The following is a 21,712-nucleotide window of genomic DNA, read 5'->3' on the forward strand; positions in this document are numbered from 1 at the left end:
AATCTTCTTTGGATTATACCAGCGTCTCCTGAAATTTTGTGGATAACCACTTCGCTACAATTTGGTACCAGAAGTAGGGTACCGTCTTCAACATCTGCGATTATTGATCCCCATGGTAATTTTGATCGACAGGACCTCACTAGATTGCCTATGCTGGGACTAAGGAACGTTCATGCCTTTCAGAAGGAAATTGTTTTTTGGAAACTGATCTGCTTTGTCTATTGTATTCTTCCTAACGCGCAGGTTCAATTTTGTGTTTGCCCTGTGCCACCGCAATCAACACCGTGAACCATCTTTGGCTTTCGGACGTCGGCGGACCCCGTGAAACCAGTTGAGGATTGTTGCGAGTTTTGGGAATTTTTGTTGTTTCTGGTGTTGCCATGTTCAAACGAAGGACTGTTGCTTTGTAGCATCATTCAAAAACACACCGGGTAGTACTGTTTACCTCGCGACATCGTTCAGAAGGAAACATAAAGCAATATTCCTACCTCAGTGTTCCAGCGTTCCAGGTAAATGCGCTCCATATTCCTTTTCTTCCCCGTCTTACCGCATTGCATCGTGGGAGACGCGTTGACGTATTGACGTCACACGCACGTTGGCGGCCATCTTAAATAGGGAAGGAAGAGTTTGTTTGTTTGTTCTCCTCAGCACTTGGAATATTCAAAGCAACTTTGTACGCATAAACAAAACTAGCTTCATACATCCGCGAGACACAGCGTTCCTGCCAGTGTGACACACGGTGGTTCACACACCTTATGTTCCTGCTTTGAGTGACAGTGAGTTATGGCAATGTTATTCTAGACGTACTTTCTTAATCTTTGACTTCAAAGTATAATCCTTTATGTGAGTTTTTTCTCAACGTTTCGAGGAAGATTAATTCAACATCGTTTTTAGCAGCAGCAACAAAACATTACTTTCAACTCCAATGGCTTCCAGCCAAGGTGTCATTCAGCCGGCACCATTTTTATTAAAAGCAGGCAAACCTGAACTAAAATGGGCAGAATGGCTTAGAGACTTTGAAAATTACCTTACAGCCATTGATGCAGACAATTCCTCGCCAAAAAGAAAATTAGCTTTATTGGTCAATCATTTAGGCACAGCAGGTCGTAGAGTTTTTGATAACCTACCAAGACATCCTGCCCCTACTTCCGAAGACACAGTTTGGAATGTTTACACTGAAGGGAAGTTCCGCATAGCCAAACAGTATTCTGATACTTCAAGTGTCCTACTGGAAAGATTTAATTTTGCAATGTGTAAACAGTCTTGTGAAGAATCAGTAGAGGATTATATAGTGACTTTAAGAGTGTTAGCTGAAAAATGTGAATTTGGACCAGATATTGATACTTACATTAGAGATCAATTTGTATTTCACTGTTTTTCCAAGAAAATTCAAGAACGGTTACTTACCTCACGCAATCCTAATTTGGCTGAAACTATCGACATAGCAAAAAGCATTGAGAGGTCGATTGTTACAACTAAAGTGTTGTCTAGTCAATCAAACCAGACTTTGGTTTCCCCTATACAGACAACTGTGCAACCTGCATGTTCTTCCAATGTGAGTCTGGTTTCTAACGACAATGCTGTGTGTGCTGTTAATAATAGACAGTCATATAACAAGAATAGGAATTATAAGAATCAATCTCCAAGAGGACAGTTGGTTTGTTTTCGATGTGGTTTTAGAAGCCACATAGGGAACAATCCCAGTTGCCCTGCTTTGGGAAAAAAAATGCACTAAATGTCAAAAGGTTGGTCATTTTCAAGGAGCCTGTAGGATTAACATAAATACTAATTTAAACAGAGTCAGGGTATCTAATATCTCGTTGGAGAATCAAGATGTGCAAGACTGTACTTCACAATTTGCAAATGTCGTGGTCACTATTGAAGTTCCAGAGTCACTTGGGAAACCAATTAAGGGCCCATTGGTTGACATGTCTATTGATGGGAAATTTTTTTAGCAATGGCTGATTCAGGGGCTCCTGTTGCTATTCTCGCGGATTGCACATTTTACCAGTTTTGGCCAAATGAAATGTCACTCATTGCTCCTGATATCAACCCCAAAGCTTTTGGAGAGCAAGATATAGAGCTTTTAGGATAATTTTGGGATAAAGTAGAGTGTCTTGGAAGAGCTGTTAGGACAAAAATCTACGTGGCTGTTAGAGGAAGAGACATCATAGGTTGGAAAGATCTTGCTCTTCTAGGTATTATATTATGCCCTGGACAAGATCCTCCGATTGTACTTGGTGATCTTCCTTCAAATATCTTGGCAAGTATTCAATCTGATATGGAGGTCAAAAATATCATAAGGTCTTTTTCCAAATGTATTCAAGAATATAGTGGGAGTAGTAAAAGGTTACGAACACGGCATAATGTTGAAAGAGAATTCTGTACCAATAATATACAAAGTCAGGCCTGTACCCCATACTGTCAGAGAGGATTTGAAAGCTTTACTCAATAATTTACAAACTGAAGGCATAATATCGTCAATCGACTCCTCAGAATGGATTTCTCCGGTTGTTTTACAGAAAAAAAGGAATGGGGATCTTAGGTTATGTGTAGATTTAAGATCTTTAAATCAAAATATCCTTGTAGACTGTCATCCCTTACCTCTCATACACGAGATGTTGGCAAAAATAGGGAAGTCCAAGTTTTTTTCCACCATCGATTTACACTCCGCTTATCACCAAATTAAACTCTCCCCAGATTGCCAAGCCCTCACTGCATTCGTGACTCCCTTTGGAGCTTATAAATATTTAAGATTACCATTTGGACTTGCATCAGCCGCAAGTGTATTCCAAAAACTAATGGCTAATTTATTTGGTGACATCCCACAAGTACAAGCATATCAAGATGACATATTGATCCATACCGAAACCGAAAAGGAACACATACTAATTCTAAAGAAAGTATTGACCATTCTACAAGACAGAGGTATGACAGTTAAGGCTAATAAATGTAAATTGTTGGTTAACAATGTTGAATATCTAGGTCACAATATTTCAAGAGAAGGCATTAAACCAAAATGTTGTAATGTAGAAGCAATACTTGATGCACCATCTCCTACAGATATAGAGGCTTTGCGCTCATTTCTTGGTTTATGTGAATACTATGCTAGATTTGTACCAGGTTATGCGCAGGTGATTCAACCATTAAGGTACCTCCTTAAGAAAGGTATAAAGTTTGAATGGAATGACACACTACGTGAGGTTTTTGAAAAAGTGAAATTATTAGTTATCAATGCCCCAGCATTACATCCGTTTGTTTCAAATGCAAATTCTTTTGTATCAGTAGATGCTAGTCAGAAGGGCCTTGGTGCAGTTTTTGGGCAATGGATTGATGGTAAAGAACAAACCATCGCCTTTGTCTCTCGCACTTTAACTCCAACTGAGTGCAACTACTGCACAATCGAACGAGAGGCACTTGCCATTGTCTGGTCAGTACAGAAATTCAAAACATACATTTGGGGTACTCGATGTGAGGTTTTCACAGATCATAAACCTTTAGTCTCTCTATTGTGTGGTAATGGCCTGGGAAAATCTTCAGCAAGACTAGTCAGACTACTATCTAAACTACAAGAATATAATCTCAACATCAAGTATATTCAAGGAGGTAAGAATATCCGTGCTGACTGCCTTTCTCGTATACCTCTGCCTGATTGTAGCGAAGGTGAGGATGATTTCCACAAAGATTGTGTAATTGGCCTTATAGATGCTGTCTCTAAATGCAATGGCAGCATATCACAAGAGGAATGGGCCTCCGCAATGGCACCTGATGAGACTCTTAAGAAAGTGGAAATTTTTAATAGTAGTAAATGGCCAGCTAACAAAGGTTTGAGCAAGGATGTAAAGAGTTTTGCACAAATTAGTGAACAAATATCATTTGAAAATGGAGTCTGTGTAAGAAATGGGTTGTTTGTTCCTCCTATATCTCTAAGAGAAAAGATTATAAATATTGCACACGCAGGTCATTTAGGCATTTCTGCAACATGCAAGACTATCAAAAGCATTTTCTGGTGGCCAGGTATGGACAAACAAGTAGCATTGTTCATAGACAATTGTCCAAGTTGTGTTGTTTCATATAAACATTGGAAGGTTCACACGAAACCTTTGATTACTGTTCCTTTCCCAGAATTCCCATGGGACAAAATTGCCTTAGATTTTTCAGGACCTTTTAACCTACTACCCACAGACAAAAGATACTGCATAGTTGCCATAGATTACCATTTCAAATGGTTATATTATTCATTTGTTCAAGCAGCCAACTCCATCAATGTTGTTTCGTTTCTTCAAAACATTTTTAAAATTGAGGGCACTCCTAACTACGTCGTCACTGACAATGGTCAACATTTTACTTCTCAGCATTTCACTAGTTTTCTTGAGAGTGCTGAAATAAAACACTGTCATGTTGCTTTGCATAGTCCTTCCTCAAATGGATTAGTTGAGAGGGACAATCTTTTCATTAAAGAAGGAGTACAAACTGCCATTGCAACAAATGTTGATGTAGGCGCCTTCTTACAAACGAAAGTGTGGGCCTATTTAACGACACCTCATTCCACAACCGGAGTCACACCTTTTAAAGCGCTTAGGGGTAGGGAAGCTAGATCTAAACTCGTGCTGCATTGGTTCATTGATTTGAAAGCAGGCTCCTCCTTACTTAATAAAAGGAACACCACAACAGATTATCAAGAGGTTAAATCTAGAGTTGCTCATAAGCAGTTTCTCCAAAAGAAATTTTATGATGGTAGTTCCCCTCATCATGTTCCATTTATCAAAACAAATGATTGGGTTATTATTAAAAAATCTTTTAAGGTCTGTAAAGGTCAATCCAAGTTTACTTTACCAGTCAAGGTAGTCAAAGTCACCAAATCCTCTGTATTTCTAGGAAATAGAGGTTGGTGGAATAAGAACAATGTTGTGAAAGTTTCTGACAAACAAGTTAAGATTTTCAACAAAATATATACAAACAGATGTGATGAAGATGATGACGTGTTTATTTTTGGTCCTGATTTGGATAACAGCTCTAATGCAGATAATGTCATCATTAATCCCGCTTTAAGTTCTACATTAGGTTCCCCAAGTCAATCTTCTATCTCCATGGATGTTGTACCTACGCGTGATCATCGCGTTTGCAAGATGCCACAAAAATTCAATGATTATGTATTGTATTAATTGTTATTACTATTATTTTGTTTTGTTTATGGGGGGAGGGTATGTAGTATTCTTCATTATTTAGTATTCTTTACTGTTTCTTTAATTGCCATGATTCTAGGTTAGAACTATGTTATGTCATGTATGGTTGGGTTCTGCCAGTGTCAGTTATCTGCTGACCTCTAGCTTGTTAAGTCGCTTTCATGTCAGCTCTTCTTTCCTGCAATTTTCTTTATTGAGTGTATGACCAATAAATCTTCTTTGGATTATACCAGCGTCTCCTGGAATTTTGTGGATAACCACTTCGCTACAGTTCTAACAGCCTGTTCTGTAATTCTCTGCTGAGGAACGCTGTCATTCTGTGCGCTCGCTTGAAGTAAAACTGTAGTCCTTCTATTGTTGTGAAAAGTACCGGTTTTTGGCTTTAAAATTCTGGTCACCCTACGTGACATACGCATTCTGAAAACTCGGCAGCTGTGCGTAAGAAAATATATTTATTAACTGGTCCATTTACTTTCAGAAGGCATTGCTTGATGGGTCAATACCTAGTTGTTTGCAGACCTCCAAATTCCAAGGAAGTGGCTATACGGGCAGGGCTGCCTACTTTGGAACTGGGGCAGGCACCAGATGCGAGTCAAGACGCTCTGATACCTTCGGGTCGGGTTTGCGCTATTTAAGACTGATTAAAAATACACGAGAGGGATTTAAAGGATCGTCATTTTTTGCATTACGTTGGAACGGAGAAAGTTTCAAACGCAAGAATGCTAACAGAACAGCATTTTACATTTTAAAAATGCGGCGCCTAAGCTTCATTCGGAACTATTGACACGCGAGGCATAGTTTGCGACAACAGGGATAGAAAACAAAATTTGAGCTAATGACATTGACTAGGAGTCGCAGACGGAGTGACGTCATCTTCGAGCGCGCCGGAGACACGCTTCCGCTTTCCTTTTCCCTTCTGCAGACTGTCGGCAATAGGCGGCTGCACCCACTGTTCCAGCACCATGTACTACAAGTTCAGCGGCTTCACACAGTCCCTAATCGGGGCATCCGCACCTGGAGCCTACATCCCACAGGTAACGCAAATGGGTGAGAGGCACATTACTGGAAATGTAGCCTAATCCGAACACCGGCGGATTAGTATTGTCTCTCGACCCTGAAGCATATTGCACGAGAGCACTAAAGCTGTCGACCTTGAATGAATCTCACACAGAGGTGGAGTCACTCTGCTCTTCCTGCTCTTCGTTTTGATAAGTTTTCCCTGCAGTCCCTTTTCCGTCAAGCCAAGGATTTGATGAGTGTACAGCCCTGACCTTCACACGAGAGCTCGGGTGAGGACTGAGGTGAATGCACACCTCTGACCTCCATACAGAGAGCTGAGGTGTGCGACCACCTTTGACGGTCACAGCGATGGCTGGGGCGAGCACACACCTCTGACCTTCATATTCAGTATAGAAGAGTGTTCACCAGGACTCAAAGCAAACCTTCGACTGAAAGGATGGGGTGGAGGGACTCAAGGACGTTTATATTTCGCTTCCTTTTAGTTGAATGCCCGGGTCCAGAGTCGTTTTTACCAAAAACTGATGAATGTTCTCTTGAAATGTATGGGACTGTATATATATTATGGAGGCTTACAAAAGGACCTGGTCAGTGATTCGTTTCCACATATAGCAAATAAATGATGTTTTGCCCCTTAAATGAGGATCGCTTGTGAGTCGCCATTAAATCTCTGTAGAAACCATTATAAAACATTGTAGTTGGAAGAACATGCAAAGTTCTCTAATAAATCCAGCGTGGAATATTTGTAGGCACTTTAAAATCAAGTTTATTGAATCACGTATTTGGTAGTTGTATTTTTACTTTAAGGCACTTTAAAATCACGTTTTTGGATCCTGTATTTGGCAGTTTAAATTGTATTTTATTTTCAGACTAAGAGTAAAAAAAAAAATATGCATGAAAAGCTATGATAGAATGAAACAAAACTGTTTTCAGTTCTGATGAAACAAATATTCCGATTGTGGGGCAGATCTTTTTTCGGGTTTGGTTCCTTTCCTTTACTGTAAAATGAAGTCAAAGCAAGTTAACATCCCTGCATCCCCTCCCCCAAAACGCCCACTGATAAGACATTCTACAGTCCTGCCTTTATGTGTGAATCTCTGTGCGTGTGCTGAGGCAGAGTCTTTGTGATGTGTATGTGTGTTAGTTGACAGCTACTCCTCCTCATTCTGACAAAGATGCCCCATCCTGAGAACACCTATCGGAATACACAACGACAAACTGCCAGCCAGCTACCTCTACTCATGTGACCCAGGATACAGGCTGCAGGCACCAAATGGTTAGGACAGGAAAATGCCAAATTTCTAAAAGTGGCATTTTCAGAATTGTGATTTACAATCCAATTTATCATTGAAAAGGGTTTTTAATTACAATTATTTAGAGACCAGACTATTGTGTGGTGCTTCGTTTAGACATGGGTGCAGCCAGTGTATATGTAGACGTTTATTTATGCTGTGCACATCAGTAAATGGGTATGCTTGGTTTCACTGCATCAGGCAATCTGGTACAGAAAGCTGAGCAGTAAAACCTTGCCATGACTACATCAGGAATTCCATGCCACCTGCATAAGGTTAAGCAACCACAACCCATCCCCTCATCTCTTACCTCAGCTAAGAAATATTATTACACACACAATGTTATTACATGCCCTAACACATCCCCTGCTTAACAGAAAGAAAGAGAGTGAGAGAAAGAACCCAACAAGTTTAACAAAGCCTCAAACCAGAAACCTCATGTAAATGATTGAACAGGCAACATCAAATGCTCACCCACCCAACCACATAGTCTTTCAACCATCCTGGTAAAACTCTTCTCATACCATCACCAGATTTGCCTGAAGAATTGTCCCGCCCTGCAATACCATTATTTTGGTGACACATCTCCATCCACTTTATTTTCCTGATCATTCGCTTCCCCAAGGGTACCATCCATTCTGGTTCCACCCTCCACACTCTTTTCCAAATGTGCAGTTTTCAGAATAGACTGAACCCTTCTGTTTTAAAGAATTCAGAATTGTTATTCGCATACTTCTCCTTAATCATTTTTCACCATCACAAAGTCATTCTCTTTGGCCTCTATGGCCACCCGTTTAAGTTTCCACACCTTGCCGTGTTTCAGTCGAACAGCATTCCTCAAAACTTAGTCCGAAATTAAAAGGGGACGCTCCCCTTTTGAAACCTTAACGGGTTTCCGTACTTGCACCCAGTCTCCAACCTTTACTTGCACCGGTTCAATACCTTGGCTCTTGTCATAATATGATTTACTTCTCTTGTGCGCCTCGTCTAACTTCCACTCAACCGAACTGAGAGATCATTGTTCTACCTCACAGTGCTGTTACCATGCCAGAGTGAATTTGCACTTGAATCTTCTACCTCTCATTATTACAAATGGAGATACTCCTGTAGCATCATGGACAGTTACTCTATATGCCCAAACGGCCTTCTTCATTTCCAAATGCAACTTCCATTGTTTGCTAACCACACCTTGAATGACACTTTAACCACACAGTTAAATCTCTCCTCTGTGCCATTCCTGCTGAGGTTATAGAGCGAAATTGTCCTATGCGTCACCCAACCTCTTGCAAAGTGATTAATGGCTGCATTAAACATTAATTGCACTCCATTATTGCTCAACAACACTGCTGGAATGCCATCAGTCACAAATGCCCTATCTAAATGCTCCAACACAGTGGTGGTGTCAGCTTTATCTACACATTACACCACTTGCCACATAACAGTGAGGAGCACGTTCAGGCCAAAGCTGTGTCTTAGAGCAGACCTTTATTGCAATTTCTTGGAACAGACATTTATTGCTACTCTGAGCAATGGTGCATCAACCCTGCAAAGATCTTCCAGGATCGGAAAAGTTGTTTTGGCAGTTCAAAACAGGTACCATTGGAGACTTCATTAATTCTCTGAGCTATTACAATCCTCACTCAAATTGAACCCCACAGTGTGGTAAATAGGCCTAAACTTCGGTCTTTCCTACTCACGGGGCCCAATGCTAACCCAAGACCCACCCTTAACCTGCAGCTTGGTCCTTGTAATGGTGGGAAAGCACTATTGAAAAAAATTAAAATACAACCCAGCACCAAGCCAAACGTTTGATCGACCTTAAGCAAGTCCCCAAACCTAACTCTAAAACTATCTGTAAGTCCGTCCTGTGCCCCAAACAAATGTTAACCATAAGCCTCAACCCTAAAATAGATGGCAAGCTTCATTTTACATTTCTGTCATTCTGGTTAGAAATGGCTGTATTAGCCTCATGTGTTTTGGTTTATCTACTATGACTGCATGCTGTCTTTGGATGCAGGGATTAATGTGAATTTTTTTTCATAAATCCGGGTCTACTGATTGGATTTTTGGAGTTTTGGCGTGATTCTATTTATTAAAATATTTTCTCTATTTTTTTCTAAATTGGTTTGGGTTTTTGCTTTTTTGTGTTTTTCACTTTATTACTGTTGATGTGCTGCAGAAATTCTCGACACTATGCCTCTAATTTGACCCTGACGGCTTTTGTGCCAAGCTCCCATAAGGTTAAGCTCTGGTTAATTTAGTGACTTTTTGTGCTTGGCCCAACAAGGTTTGTGGTTGTTGCCTGAGTGGGGCTTCCACAATTGTTGGTACAATGGAAGGTCGCAATGCTTGATGCTCGTTGATCGTCTTATTGTGTGTCTGTGTGTGCCTGATAGTCTCAGTGTTGTGACTGTGTTCATGGTGGAATCCACCTTTCTGATCCACGTCAACTCATCTACCCTGGTTTGGAAAGAGTTGGCTTACTGAGCATGGAAGGGTGAGGTGTGTGGGATCTTAAATAGAGAATGGTGGCAGGGTGAGCGAGGCAAGCATGATGTTGAGAAGAGAGGAAGTTGGTTATTTATGGGGCTAAGAGGTGGGGGGATGTACAGCGTAGGTGTGATGAGCATAGTGATCAGGAATGTTAGGCAGTTGGGATGAACACAGCTAATGTTAGATGAGAGACTGCAAAGAGAATGGGTTTGTTCATGGGAAACCTAATGGGCTGAAAGGACAGTAAGAGTGAAGAGAATGCACTGTGTGGTGTGATAGGAGAGGATACTGAGGCTGGCGAGGTTGAGTGAATGAAGTTGGTAGAGGGCTTAGAAAGTTGGAGTAAGCATACAGATGGCGACGAAGCGGGAATGGATCTGTGGTTGGAGTGCACCCAAGAGGCAGATGGTATAGGAAGAGGTAGTATGATGCTGGGTAGGTAAAAAAGGGAGACTGATATATATGACATCCAGAAAGCTGTGGAAGAATCCTGAAACAGGAGCAATTTCATGTAGAGGAGTCTGTTCTGAATGTATTTGGATCCGAAATATGAAGGACAGTGGCGGCACACATGGGATGGAGGATGTGGAGAGCAGGATTTCTAGGGAGTACATGTGATAGGGTGCAAGTATAATTGTTGAGGGGTATTGTGGTATCAGTGAATTAAACTGAGTCCGTCAGCTAAACCAGAAGAAACAGTAAGGTGTTTGCTGGGAGTGGTGGTATTTTGTGGTGCTGTATGGTTATGCATGGTGAAATGTATGGTTTGGTGTTGTGCAATGAGGTGTTTTATCTGGGCAATTTTTAGGGTTCTGAATTTTGAATGATGCTGATGTGTGTGTTGTAGTGTAATGTGTAAAAATTGGTTTACTGTGACCGAGAGCTAGTGTGGTTGCATAATGATGTGCATTGGATGAACTTTGCTTCTCTAAGTACATTATGCAGTTTAGCTACTGTTTGATAAAACATATGGGCTGCATGTTTTTGCTTTGTGTTATGTATAACGTGGTAGAGGTCAACTGAAATGGTGTGACATAGTTTGGTTTGCCTGGGTGATGTGGCACGGTAGGCAGAAAGCCCAGGACAGGAGACACATTGACCTCCTCTCACTATCATGCAGAAATATCCTCCACTCCTCTCACTATCATGCAGGAATATCTTCCACTCCAAGAGGGCACAAAGGAAGGCCTGTTAGTAGGAGGGCTACAAAATGGGGGGAATTAGAGTAGAGAATCGAGCAATAAGTCCAGGGTGAGTGAAAGAAGAGGTAAGAGAAGGTAAGGTTGTAATAATGAGGAACAATTGAGGGAAGGAGGAGACCATGCAAGTGGGCTATAAAGGAAGGAACTCAAGTAGAGGCAACTGATATGAAGTCGGTGGTTGGTTACCTACTTTGGAACCAGAATTTCTGAGTTTTAACTCAGCTATCTCGCTTCACCGACTGTGGTGATTTTGGGCTCGTTATTTTTTTGGTGTATTCTTCTAAGTTTAGAAACATTTGGAAACGTACAACACAAGCATGAAGGAGTGCTGATCACTGCTTTGTGGAAAGCTTAGGTCCCATAAGGCAGGAATGAGGATTAGTTTGTGGTGACATACAAGTGATAAAGCCTGTAAGCCTGGTTGATTCTTTCGGAAACATTGTCTGATGCCATAGATCTATTCTGTTATGAAAAGGTACTTCAGTGGTATAGGCCTGATTTATGCATTGTTAGAAGCATATGTTAAAGCCAATAGGGTTTTTATCTCTCTTCGTTAAAGCATGTAGACAGATATTTTGTTATATGGAATGTCAGAAATTATCGTAGTAGGCATTTTTTTGTGTTGTCCGAGTAACTCTTATGGTTAAATATTTGCTTGTGAGAATCCTTGGTGATGCAATTTAAAGAGCCGCATATTGTTTTTGTAATTTTGTGCATATATGTCTGATGGCTCAATACAGTAGACCAGTGTTCTTTATACAGACAAGCCAATGATAACTGCTACAGACTTGATTGGTTAAAAAGTTGACAGATGCCGTTTGTGTTATAAAAAAGCTATTGACAAGGGGCTGACTTATTTAAAGTCTGACTCCACCATCTCCTAAAGGTGTTACAGCATGGCATAGAAAAGTGGTTCTTAAGCTTTTGACTTCTGTGGACCCCTACATAATCATTACTGGAATCCGGGGACCCCCAATGAATCATTTGAATATAGGGGGCCCCCCAGTGAATCATTACTTAAAGCAATTTTAATGATTTTAACCTCCAAACAATATGCAACAAGCATTGGCATAGCCAATAGGTCTCGCCTTTGGGACCTTTATAAGTGTTTAGCCATGCAACAGTTGATGTAGTTGCAGCAAGGATATTGTGCTTCATAACTAAATACTTTTAAGGTCCCAAAGGCGAGACCTATTGGCTATGCCAAAGCTTGTTTTTCTTTGTTGCAGTTTTGTGTAGCGCGAACTCGACCTGAAGGAACTGGAGGCTCTCTACACGAGCACCAGTTACATTCATTTTCTATTTAAGCCACGGGAAGATTACGTGATATGTCCAGAAACACAGGATGGTAAGCTGATGCAGAGACTAATATCACAGATAGTGTTTTAAAGAGAGCAAGCATTGAAAAGCTGCGTTTGTTTATAAGCTAAGCCTGTTATCTTGAGGGGTTTTATCAGTATAAAACAAACGTGTAACAACACAACAGCGCTTGATGTAATGGTGGCTTTGTGCAGTGTACTGTGGGTGAGAATTATGTAATCTTCGGAGTGTCCCACTTCTGCTCCTTTGTGTCGACGACCCTAACACAGATGTCCAGAGTAGAATTGGCAGTAGGGAAAAAAAGTCCCTGCACGCAGGTCCCACCATTAACCTCTTCAGTGCCCATGACGAGCTGGACTCGTCATGGGCCGCGGTAGCGCTGTGCCCATGACGAGTCCAGCTCGTCATAGACCCCGCCCGCTAATGCAACGGCCGGCACAGGGCGGGGAAAGGGGCGGGCACTGAAGGGGTTAACAAGAACAAACAAAACCTTCGGTGCCTGTCACAGTTTTGTATAGCGCAAATTTGACCTGAATGTATTTGAGCACTATGCATGAGCGCCAGTTACATTACACATGGTCACATTCATTTTTTTTAAGGCACAGGAAGATTACGTGGTGTGCAGAATCACAGGATCTCAAGCTGATGCCAAGACTAATAGCACCAATAGCGTGTTAAAGAAAGCAAGCATTGAAAAGCTGGGTTTGTTTATAACCAAAGCCCTTTTGTCCTGAGGGGTCTTATAAGTAGAAACCAAACGTGGAACAACACAACAGCGCTTAATGTAATTGCAGGATTTGTGCAGAGTACAGTGTGTGTGATTCAGAATTATGTAATCTTTGGAGTGCCCCGCTTCTGCTCCTTTGTGTTGACGACCAAAACACAGATGTCCAGATTAGAGATGGCAGTGGGGAGAAAAAGTCCCAGCGCGCAGATCACACCATTAAGAAGATCAAACGAAACCTTTGGTGCCTTTCACAGTTTTGTATAGCGCAAGTTCGACCTGAAGGTATTTGAGCGATATGCATGAGTACTAGTTAGATTACACACATTCACATTCATTTTCTTTTGAACGCTTGGGACGATTACGTGAAGTGTCCAGAATCACAGGATCTCAAGCTGACGCCGAGACTTATAGCATTGATAGTGCTTTAACGAGAGCAAGCAAATCTCTGTAAAGCACTTCAGTGCTCTGTAAGGGCGCCGAGTGCGTCTCTGAGGTCAGATCTCCATGGGTGGCACTGGCAGCAGCCCCAAGGACCCGACCACGCCCCAGCTCGTGTCAGGCAGTATTGCCACGCATTGGTGCTCACTCTGGTAGCTCCTGAATTAAGGAAGCTGAACCAAGCGCTTTATATTTCAAGTCCCATCTAGCGACAGGCCGACTCCGCAGCGCTTTGCTGCTCACTCCGGCAAATCCTGAATACTGCACGCTTCATGTTTTAAGTCCCAGCTGGTATCGGGCCGCGGTGGTTCTCGACACTACTCACTTTGGTAGCGCCTGAATGAGGCGCGCTGCAAGCGTTTCTTATTTCACGCCCCTGCTAATGTCGGGTAGCTTTGCTACCAGCTTCACTTCCTGATAGCTCCTGCACTTGATGTGTTTTATATTTCAAGTCCCTCTTGCCGACAGACCGCGGTGCTGCTCTGTGTTCCTCACTCTGATAGATCCTAAAGGCGTGACGGTGCATCAAGCGCTTCGTTTTTCACGTGGACAGTGAAGTCCTGCTTCAGCGAGTGGCCGCTCAGGAGTAATCAAGCGAACGCTCCACGGCTGTACAGGAAGCAGTGAGCAGACAGTCAATCACTCCGTGCCCGGGGAGCCAGTGACTTCCTGAGTGACGGACTGATAACATTTGCAAACCGCGCTGTATGGTGCAGCATACGTTGAGCGGGATTATGTGGTTTGCAGAGGTGCAATTTCGCACTGACATTTTCATGTCCTGTTTATTACATATTGCACTGCATTCTTGCCCAAGCATTTGGAGTGAAAAACTGATGAAAAAAAAGATGTATTTGCACAGGTCACTTAGTGCATACGCCGGTTTTGACCATATCCCGTGGTGCAAACGTCAGGGCACATTTGAACCTATGCAATCTGGAGTCTAACATTGCTTGACTGAAATCAAAGTAATCCTGTCCCAGATGCAAATATTATCACATTGTCAGTCAATGAACGTTTGTATTCCAGCCCTTGCTGCTGTTCAGCGGTCAGGTCAGGCACAGACACGCCGCGAACAAAAACAAGCTTTTCGAAGGTTTTTCTAAATGTCATGAGCTTTCCTGTTTGCATTGCAGTGGTAGTGACGAGCGACTGATGCACCTTGTAAGCTGTCCAGATCAGCACAAGTACTTCAAACTGGAGACATTCATGAGTTGCGATTTCAGCTAGCAGGCTTGAATCCTGTGCGGTTATAGTGAACCAGTGGGAAGCTAGACTACCAAGAAAGGCGTCAACATATGCATCATGGTAGATGAAGTGCAGAACCGTCTGTTTGCTCACATTTTTTCATTGTATTTGCTGATAGGTTCCAGCGCTGCATGTTCCTTGAGTTGAGCAATGAGGTGGGATGCGGCGGATGTGATGGCGGAAAAGACAACAAGCGCAGCCGTGAAAGTAAAAGCGTTGAGATGACAAGCCTAGTGAAGCACTCGTGCTTGTGCTGGCATCCACGAGAGCGAGCAGCGGCGCGCAGGCTATTTGTTTTTCAATTAGCACGCACGCCGCTGCTCGCTCCCGCAAGGTGGATGCCAGCACAAGCACTTGAAAAGAGCGAGCTGACCATTTTCTAAAGCTCATCTCCTAGAGCAGCAGCGCATGAGCGCTGCCTAGGCGAGACCTAAAAATACAGAGATGAGCATTTATTAAATAAATACACGAGTTCCAAAATAGTTTATTTATTTTACAAACTAATATTAAAAAAAAACTAAATTAATCACTTAAATGGAAAGGGTTGGAGCTTTTGTAAATTCATCTGAGGCCCCCCATCGTCCATACTGTATTCTGGTTGATGCACTTGCACTACTCCCACAATTTAATCTGAGGGCACTAACGTAATTTTTCTTCTCCGATTTCAGATTTCTTCTATTTATGGAACGTTTTAAAAATTTCAGTTTTACATTTTGCTTATTTATGTACGCTTTATTATTCTGTTTAATACATAGGCATTGTAGAATCCCCATGGGCTTCTAGGTCCCCAAGTTAAGAACTACTGAATGAATGAGTGGGTGAATGTAAGAATGAATCGGGTGATTAATGGATACCTTGGTAAATGTAAGAATGAATTTGGCATATAAGTTGCCTGTGTGCAAGGATAAGTGAAGAAGTGCTTATATTATGCGATTTTGCTTGTAACTGAAGAGGCACTTTTACTTATATGACAGACCTACTGGCATTGCTAGTGCTTGTTTTTGGTATTTTGGGAGACGCGTATATTTTCTGCCAGTGTGCGATTGTCAAGCATCGTGTATTCGCCAACTGGAGTCATCAAGAAAATGAAAACTAATTTCTTTATGCACAATAGGAAGAGGGCCATATATTTAGTTGTTGTAGAATAAAAAAGATTTCATTCTTTCATGATTTTTAGGTCGAGCCTGAGCCAGCGCACATGCACTGCTCTGCGAGACTTACTGTAGACGAGTAGAGAATTGAAGCCCCGTTCACTTTCCGCCCATGTTTGCCTTTGGCCTTTGGCTTTTGTCTTTGCTGTCCTAAGCTGGCTTCTGATTCATCAATAGGCTTTTTAGTCCCTCCTAGGTACCGCCTCCTCATTTGTCACCTCCCATGGCGACTGCCCCTTAACTTCGAGTGTTACACGGTACGTGTTATTTACACTGTGAGCACTATTTTCTTTAATGAGGTTCTCCTACTGCCTTCTCTACTCCCCCCTCCCTCAAGTTGTTTATGCTTCTCCCCCCGCACTCCCGTTGTTCTTGCCTTCTCGCCACCGGCCGTTCATTGTCCGTGCCTTCTCGCCTGTTGTCCGGGCCACCCACCCCTGCGCCCTCCCTCCCGTTTTCTGTGATGACTTCCGTTTGCAATGCAGTAGGTCTTGTGTAAATGTGAGTCCTATTGCATTACAAATACTTGTTTTATTTATTATTATTATACTAGTGCGGCAAGCCTCAGTTGGAATAGTGGCTGCCACGCGGTTCTTTTGTTCCTTGTTTTCATTTTCGATAACACACCATGTAGTGTTTTTCACTTTAATAGTAATGTGCACACCGTGCTAAATATGCAAAATGGAGTCCGCTTTTATTTTCTTATACACGACTCGCCACAAACAACTTTAGAAGCACTGACTTATTACTTTTGAACAGCGCCCCTTACCATGCTTTTACTTTTACAATAACAGTCACGCTGTCCCTGGACTCACAACACCCCCTCTCCCCGCCCCCTCTTCTCCGCAGCAGAAGCCAGGAGCAGCAGTGCCACCTGGTCATATATGCCATCTTGCAGGAAGTCGAACAGTCGGCAACTGCGTGGTAACTGGCACGGGATCATCTAAATGCCCTTTAAATGCATTTTGTGCACATGAAGAAACGTTTCTTCAGCTTGCATTTCAACCTCCATAATTAATCACAAAACTATCCCAAAGGCAGTGTTTCCAAACAGAACAGCGTTTTCATTTAATGACTGAGTTTTTTGTCTCGGATCAGAAAGGCACAACAACATACCCTCAGATATCATTTATACATACGAGTGTGCGTCCCTTGCCGTATTATATTGATATAAAGTGATGAGCATAATATGGGCAAGCACTGGAAAAACCACACGCAGGCAGTAAATAAACGTCCATAGCGTCAGCAGAGAAGCCAAAGTCACCCCTCCCTCTGCCCCAACAGCTGAAACTGCTTCACATGTACAGACTGCAACGAATATGAAAAGTAAATTGAGGTGGTTCCTTTCACCAACAGTGTATTTCTGCCTAGATTTGGACACTTTCACAATTATTTCTGATCTAGTCCCTTAGCACCCTTCCACCTGTACCTGTGGGTCTTTCATTAACAGTGCGTGCAGATATGGGGTAAGCTAATGCTGAACAGCTTCACCCCCATTCTAAAAAGGATTAATAGCGAAAGAGGAAGAGCAAAGACGAGCAACTTCCATCAGGACAGGAGTTGAGTTGTGTCAGGAGTTTTGTTGTGCTAGGGGACTCCATTTGCTTTCATGGAAATAGAAAAGTTCAAGTACTTACAAACCTACAGAACGGCTGTTTGCTGCAGAGAAGTGCCAGTACTCTAGCATTAAAATGTTTGCAGCACTGCTGAGAAGTGCAGGTACTCTCTGTCCCCTTCAAGTTACAAAAGCGAGAGTACATGCCCATTTAAAACACTGGATAGTAAATGAAACTCGCTCTGCCAAGGACACGGAAATGAGGCCCCCACATCCTAGCACTCGAACAAAGCCAATATGTGCTACATTATTTTGACATACGTCATTTGTATTGTAGGCTTACTTTAGGCAGCCAGTCAGTTTTAAAAGTGCATTTGTTTAATCTACTTTGTGCAACACGTTATGGCTTATATAACGTGCTTAGTGTAGCTACTCACACTCAGCTTCCGGAGCACAGTTTGTGTTGTATGTTTAGTCTACGCACAGTGTGTGGCTTGACCCAAAGCTCTTGTGGCAGCTTTCACCCTTCCTGAGGTACACAGGGGACCTGAACGGTGCAAATTCAGAGTCTTATAGCAAGGCTTCTGTGCAGACTGGGAGGGACTCTGAGCAGCCAGGAGGGCTGGGGAACAGCCACTCACTGGAAGGCTTGTGTATCGGTTGCTGATTGCAAGTAACGCCCATCTGATAACTCACACAAAATATTGGTGTGTGATAGCTGCATGGGTTTGTGCGCTCTCTGCTGTTCATTATCCTAAGGAGACCAGTAGGCTTTGCACCATCGATTGAACATGACCAGCTCTCTATAGCGCACTGGACTGTGAACAGGTGGCTATAAGCGCTATGTAAATGTCCTTTTTGTAAATGTATTTTTTATTGAGCCGGGCATCGAGAGCATATCAATAACAATAATAATAAATAACACGAGAACATCATTTGATCAAGACATATCGCATAAGAATTAATACACTAGATTAAGAATGCGAAATAAGTGCAAAAGGCAAAGAGTAAATTACATCGGTGATAGCAACATATCCATTTTTTCACAGTAATAGCAATCTTCTAATTAATAACAATACTACAGGTTCAAAACATATACTATTTATGTTCACCGACAGACTAAAGTGCTAAATTATTAAAGTGCAACAGTGCTCATATACTAAAACAACCCCTCGACCAGAGCATAGTTCCCCTCCCCCCCCCCCCACCCCTATTCCCACACCTTGAAATCTAGATGAACCTGGATTTATCAAGATAAAACCACTAGTCTGTCACGGTTTCCAAATTCCTTAGATACTTCCAGGTATCGTTTAACTTTTTAGTAGCACCCACCCACCTCGCATAGGCTTCCTCAAAAATTCTTGTTCGTTTTAATTTATTAAATCACTTCTCATAAGTTGGTACTTCTACCGACTTCCAATTCTGCAGAATAAGAGAACGAGGGAGGAGATAAATAAAAAAGTTTCCTCTGATTTTATCAAAGTAGCCCTACATTTACTGATTTCGAAAATGGCGACCTCGGCCTCTAACTGCACCTTCTTCTTAATTGCCTGATTTAAGGCCACACAAATCTTACCCCAAAAAGGCCCTAATCTAGGACACTTTAAGAAAATATGGAGCTAGGCCCCTTCACCTTCTGCCTGGCTACGAAAGCATCTATTTTCAACTTCAGGTTTTTTTTTACTTAGGGCTTTTGGTGTAAAGTAAGCCAGCCACCTGGACAGAAAAGCCTTCCTTTTGAAATTAGCTGCTCTCAAGGACTTGCTCCCTAACTGGCAAATAACTTGCCGCTCATGACTAGAGAAGGTGCATTGAGTTTCCAGAGTGATCCTTTCTTGGTGTTTCTCTACCAGTAAGGGTTGCCCATGATTACGCAATAGACTATACCAGTTCCCCACCCCTCTTAAATTTGCGCCAAAAAGGGGGCAGTCACCAGCTCCGATACGGCGCCACAAAACGTGAAGTTATGACTATTTAAAAAATAAAAGATCTGTAAGTATTAAAAAAAAACTGTCTTTCTCAGATCCCTACTCCTAGTCTGTACCTCTTGCCAAGTAATTACTCTGTTCTGGATTGAAACCTGCCCTTACTCTTCTAACCCACACTCCTTCCAGTCTTTAAGGTGGGTAGATTGAGTTTGAAGGCCCAGATTTTTTCATTCACCAATTTTTAGATGATAAAACCCAGAGGAGTCAGCATATTTAAAAAATGATTGAAGTCTAAGAGAATAATCCTTCAAGGGCTTATATCTTAAGAAGTTTTTAAAAAGAGCGGGATCTGAGAGCCAGCTTCCTGCACCATTTTATCGACAAAAATGTTGTCTTTTAAACCATTCAAGACCAACTAACGAGCGGTTAAATTTAAAAAAGCTGCATCATAATATGTACGTATATGTGGTAGTGCCAATCCTCCTTGATCGATGCATAATTGTACCGCCATGAGTTTAACCCTCGGTGTCTTCTTCCCCCAAATAAATTGTCTAAACAGCGTTTCTAGCTCCCTAAAGTAACTGATATTGATATTGATTGATTGGTATATTTATGAAAAGAAAAACAAGTAAAGGGAGTATGGACATCTTGATAAGGGATACACTGCCTATTAAAGTAAGATGTAATAGCAACCAATTGACCAACAATTTCTTAATTTTGCCCTGCATACCTACATAGTTTAATTGTATAAGTGTTGATATTGATCGGAGACATAGATCCCCAAATAGCGTACCGTGTCGGGCTTTGCGTCTTGGAGCTTGAGATTAGCTGGAAGAAAATTCCTGGCTGAATTTAAAACTAGAATTTCTGTTTTGATTCATTTTGTATCCCCCAATCAAGTCAAATTTACTAAATTCTGTTATGGTCCGTTCCAAATTCTGGCTTTCAGGGCTCAAATATAGAATAATTTTGTCTGCAAACAGCTTTAGTATGGACATACCCAAAATTGGAGCGCTGATTGCTTCATTATCTCGAATTTGGCTGAATAAAGAACGTAAATAATAAGGGGGAAAGCGGACACCCTTGTGTAGTCCCCCGATTTATTTTAACTGTCACCACACGGTTTGTATTAATTACCACCTGTGCTTGAGCCCCCGATAGATGTTCCGGAGCTTTACTATCACCTGAGGAGGGAATCCAAACCTGCTAAGACCATAAAACAGGGTATTCTAGTTTACCAGGTCGAATGCCTTTTCGGCATCGACCACCATAATACAGGCTGGAGTGAAGTTGATGTTAAAATAGTCGAGAGCCTGTATTAAAAATTCAGTATTAGAAGACATCACCCTCCCAAATAAATCCAGACTAATCTTTATGGATTACTTCCTGTGCTGCTGGTATAAATTGAAGCGCCCAAGTCTTCATTAAGATCTTGTAATCAGCATTGAGAAGGCTAATAGGTCTATAGGAGTTTAAGTCCTTAGGGTTCTTGCCCTTTTTCACAAAGCTGACCACGATCGCTTCTTTAAAAAGCGAAGGGACCGCCCCACCCCTTTTAATATGGTTGAATAGCTTTGTCAAAAAGGGGATTAACTCCTTTGCGAACAGCTTATAAAATTCTATAGGGAGCCCATATTCGCCACAGGCTTTCGCCCCAGCAGTCGATTTCAAGGCTACCATAATTTCTGCACTAGATATATCTAATTGTAGCTGATCTACCAGGGATTTAGACAGTCTCGGGAGATCTACGCCTGCAAAATAAGTCTGTTTGGCATCCTGCCCGACAGGGTATTCCGTTGTATAGAGCTGTTGGTAATGCTTCAGGGGAGCCAAAGCAATCTCGTCCCTGTTTGTCACTACAGATCCGGTCTTTGGATCCATCACCTCCGAGATTAGGGCCGCTTCCTGTCTAGTTTTGGTAGCCCGGCTAACAATTTGCCCACCATTTGGCTTTCTTCGTATACCCATTGTTGATAGGTTCGGGAGCTACATATTTCTTCTAGTATAAAAAATTCCCTCCGTTCCTGCTTAGCTATCTCATGCTAATTTTATTGGGACGCATGTTTCAATTTCTGGCCACTTTCAGCTGCCTGCTGAAGTTCTGCTATTTTAGATGGGCGTTTGTTGGACCTGTCAGCCCTAGGGTGGTCTCCCCTTC

The 21,712-nt window shown here is 42.0% G+C and overlaps 1 protein-coding gene across 1 annotated transcript in view; it reads left to right on the plus strand.

Annotated features, from left to right (window-relative positions):
* The first annotated feature begins 6,045 nt into the window (after positions 1 to 6,045).
* The window catches only part of COX7A2L (cytochrome c oxidase subunit 7A2 like), a 45,710-nt gene continuing 30,043 nt past the window's right edge, over positions 6,046 to 21,712 (plus strand). The window contains exon 1 of the mRNA XM_085612806.1: positions 6,046 to 6,220. Coding sequence (XP_085468932.1) covers positions 6,149 to 6,220 — 72 coding nt within the window. The 5' untranslated portion in view covers positions 6,046 to 6,148. The remainder of the gene's footprint in view (positions 6,221 to 21,712) is intronic.

Source organism: Triturus cristatus, chromosome 6 (genome assembly GCF_964204655.1).
Source record: "Triturus cristatus chromosome 6, aTriCri1.1, whole genome shotgun sequence".
NCBI lineage: Eukaryota > Metazoa > Chordata > Amphibia > Caudata > Salamandridae > Triturus > Triturus cristatus.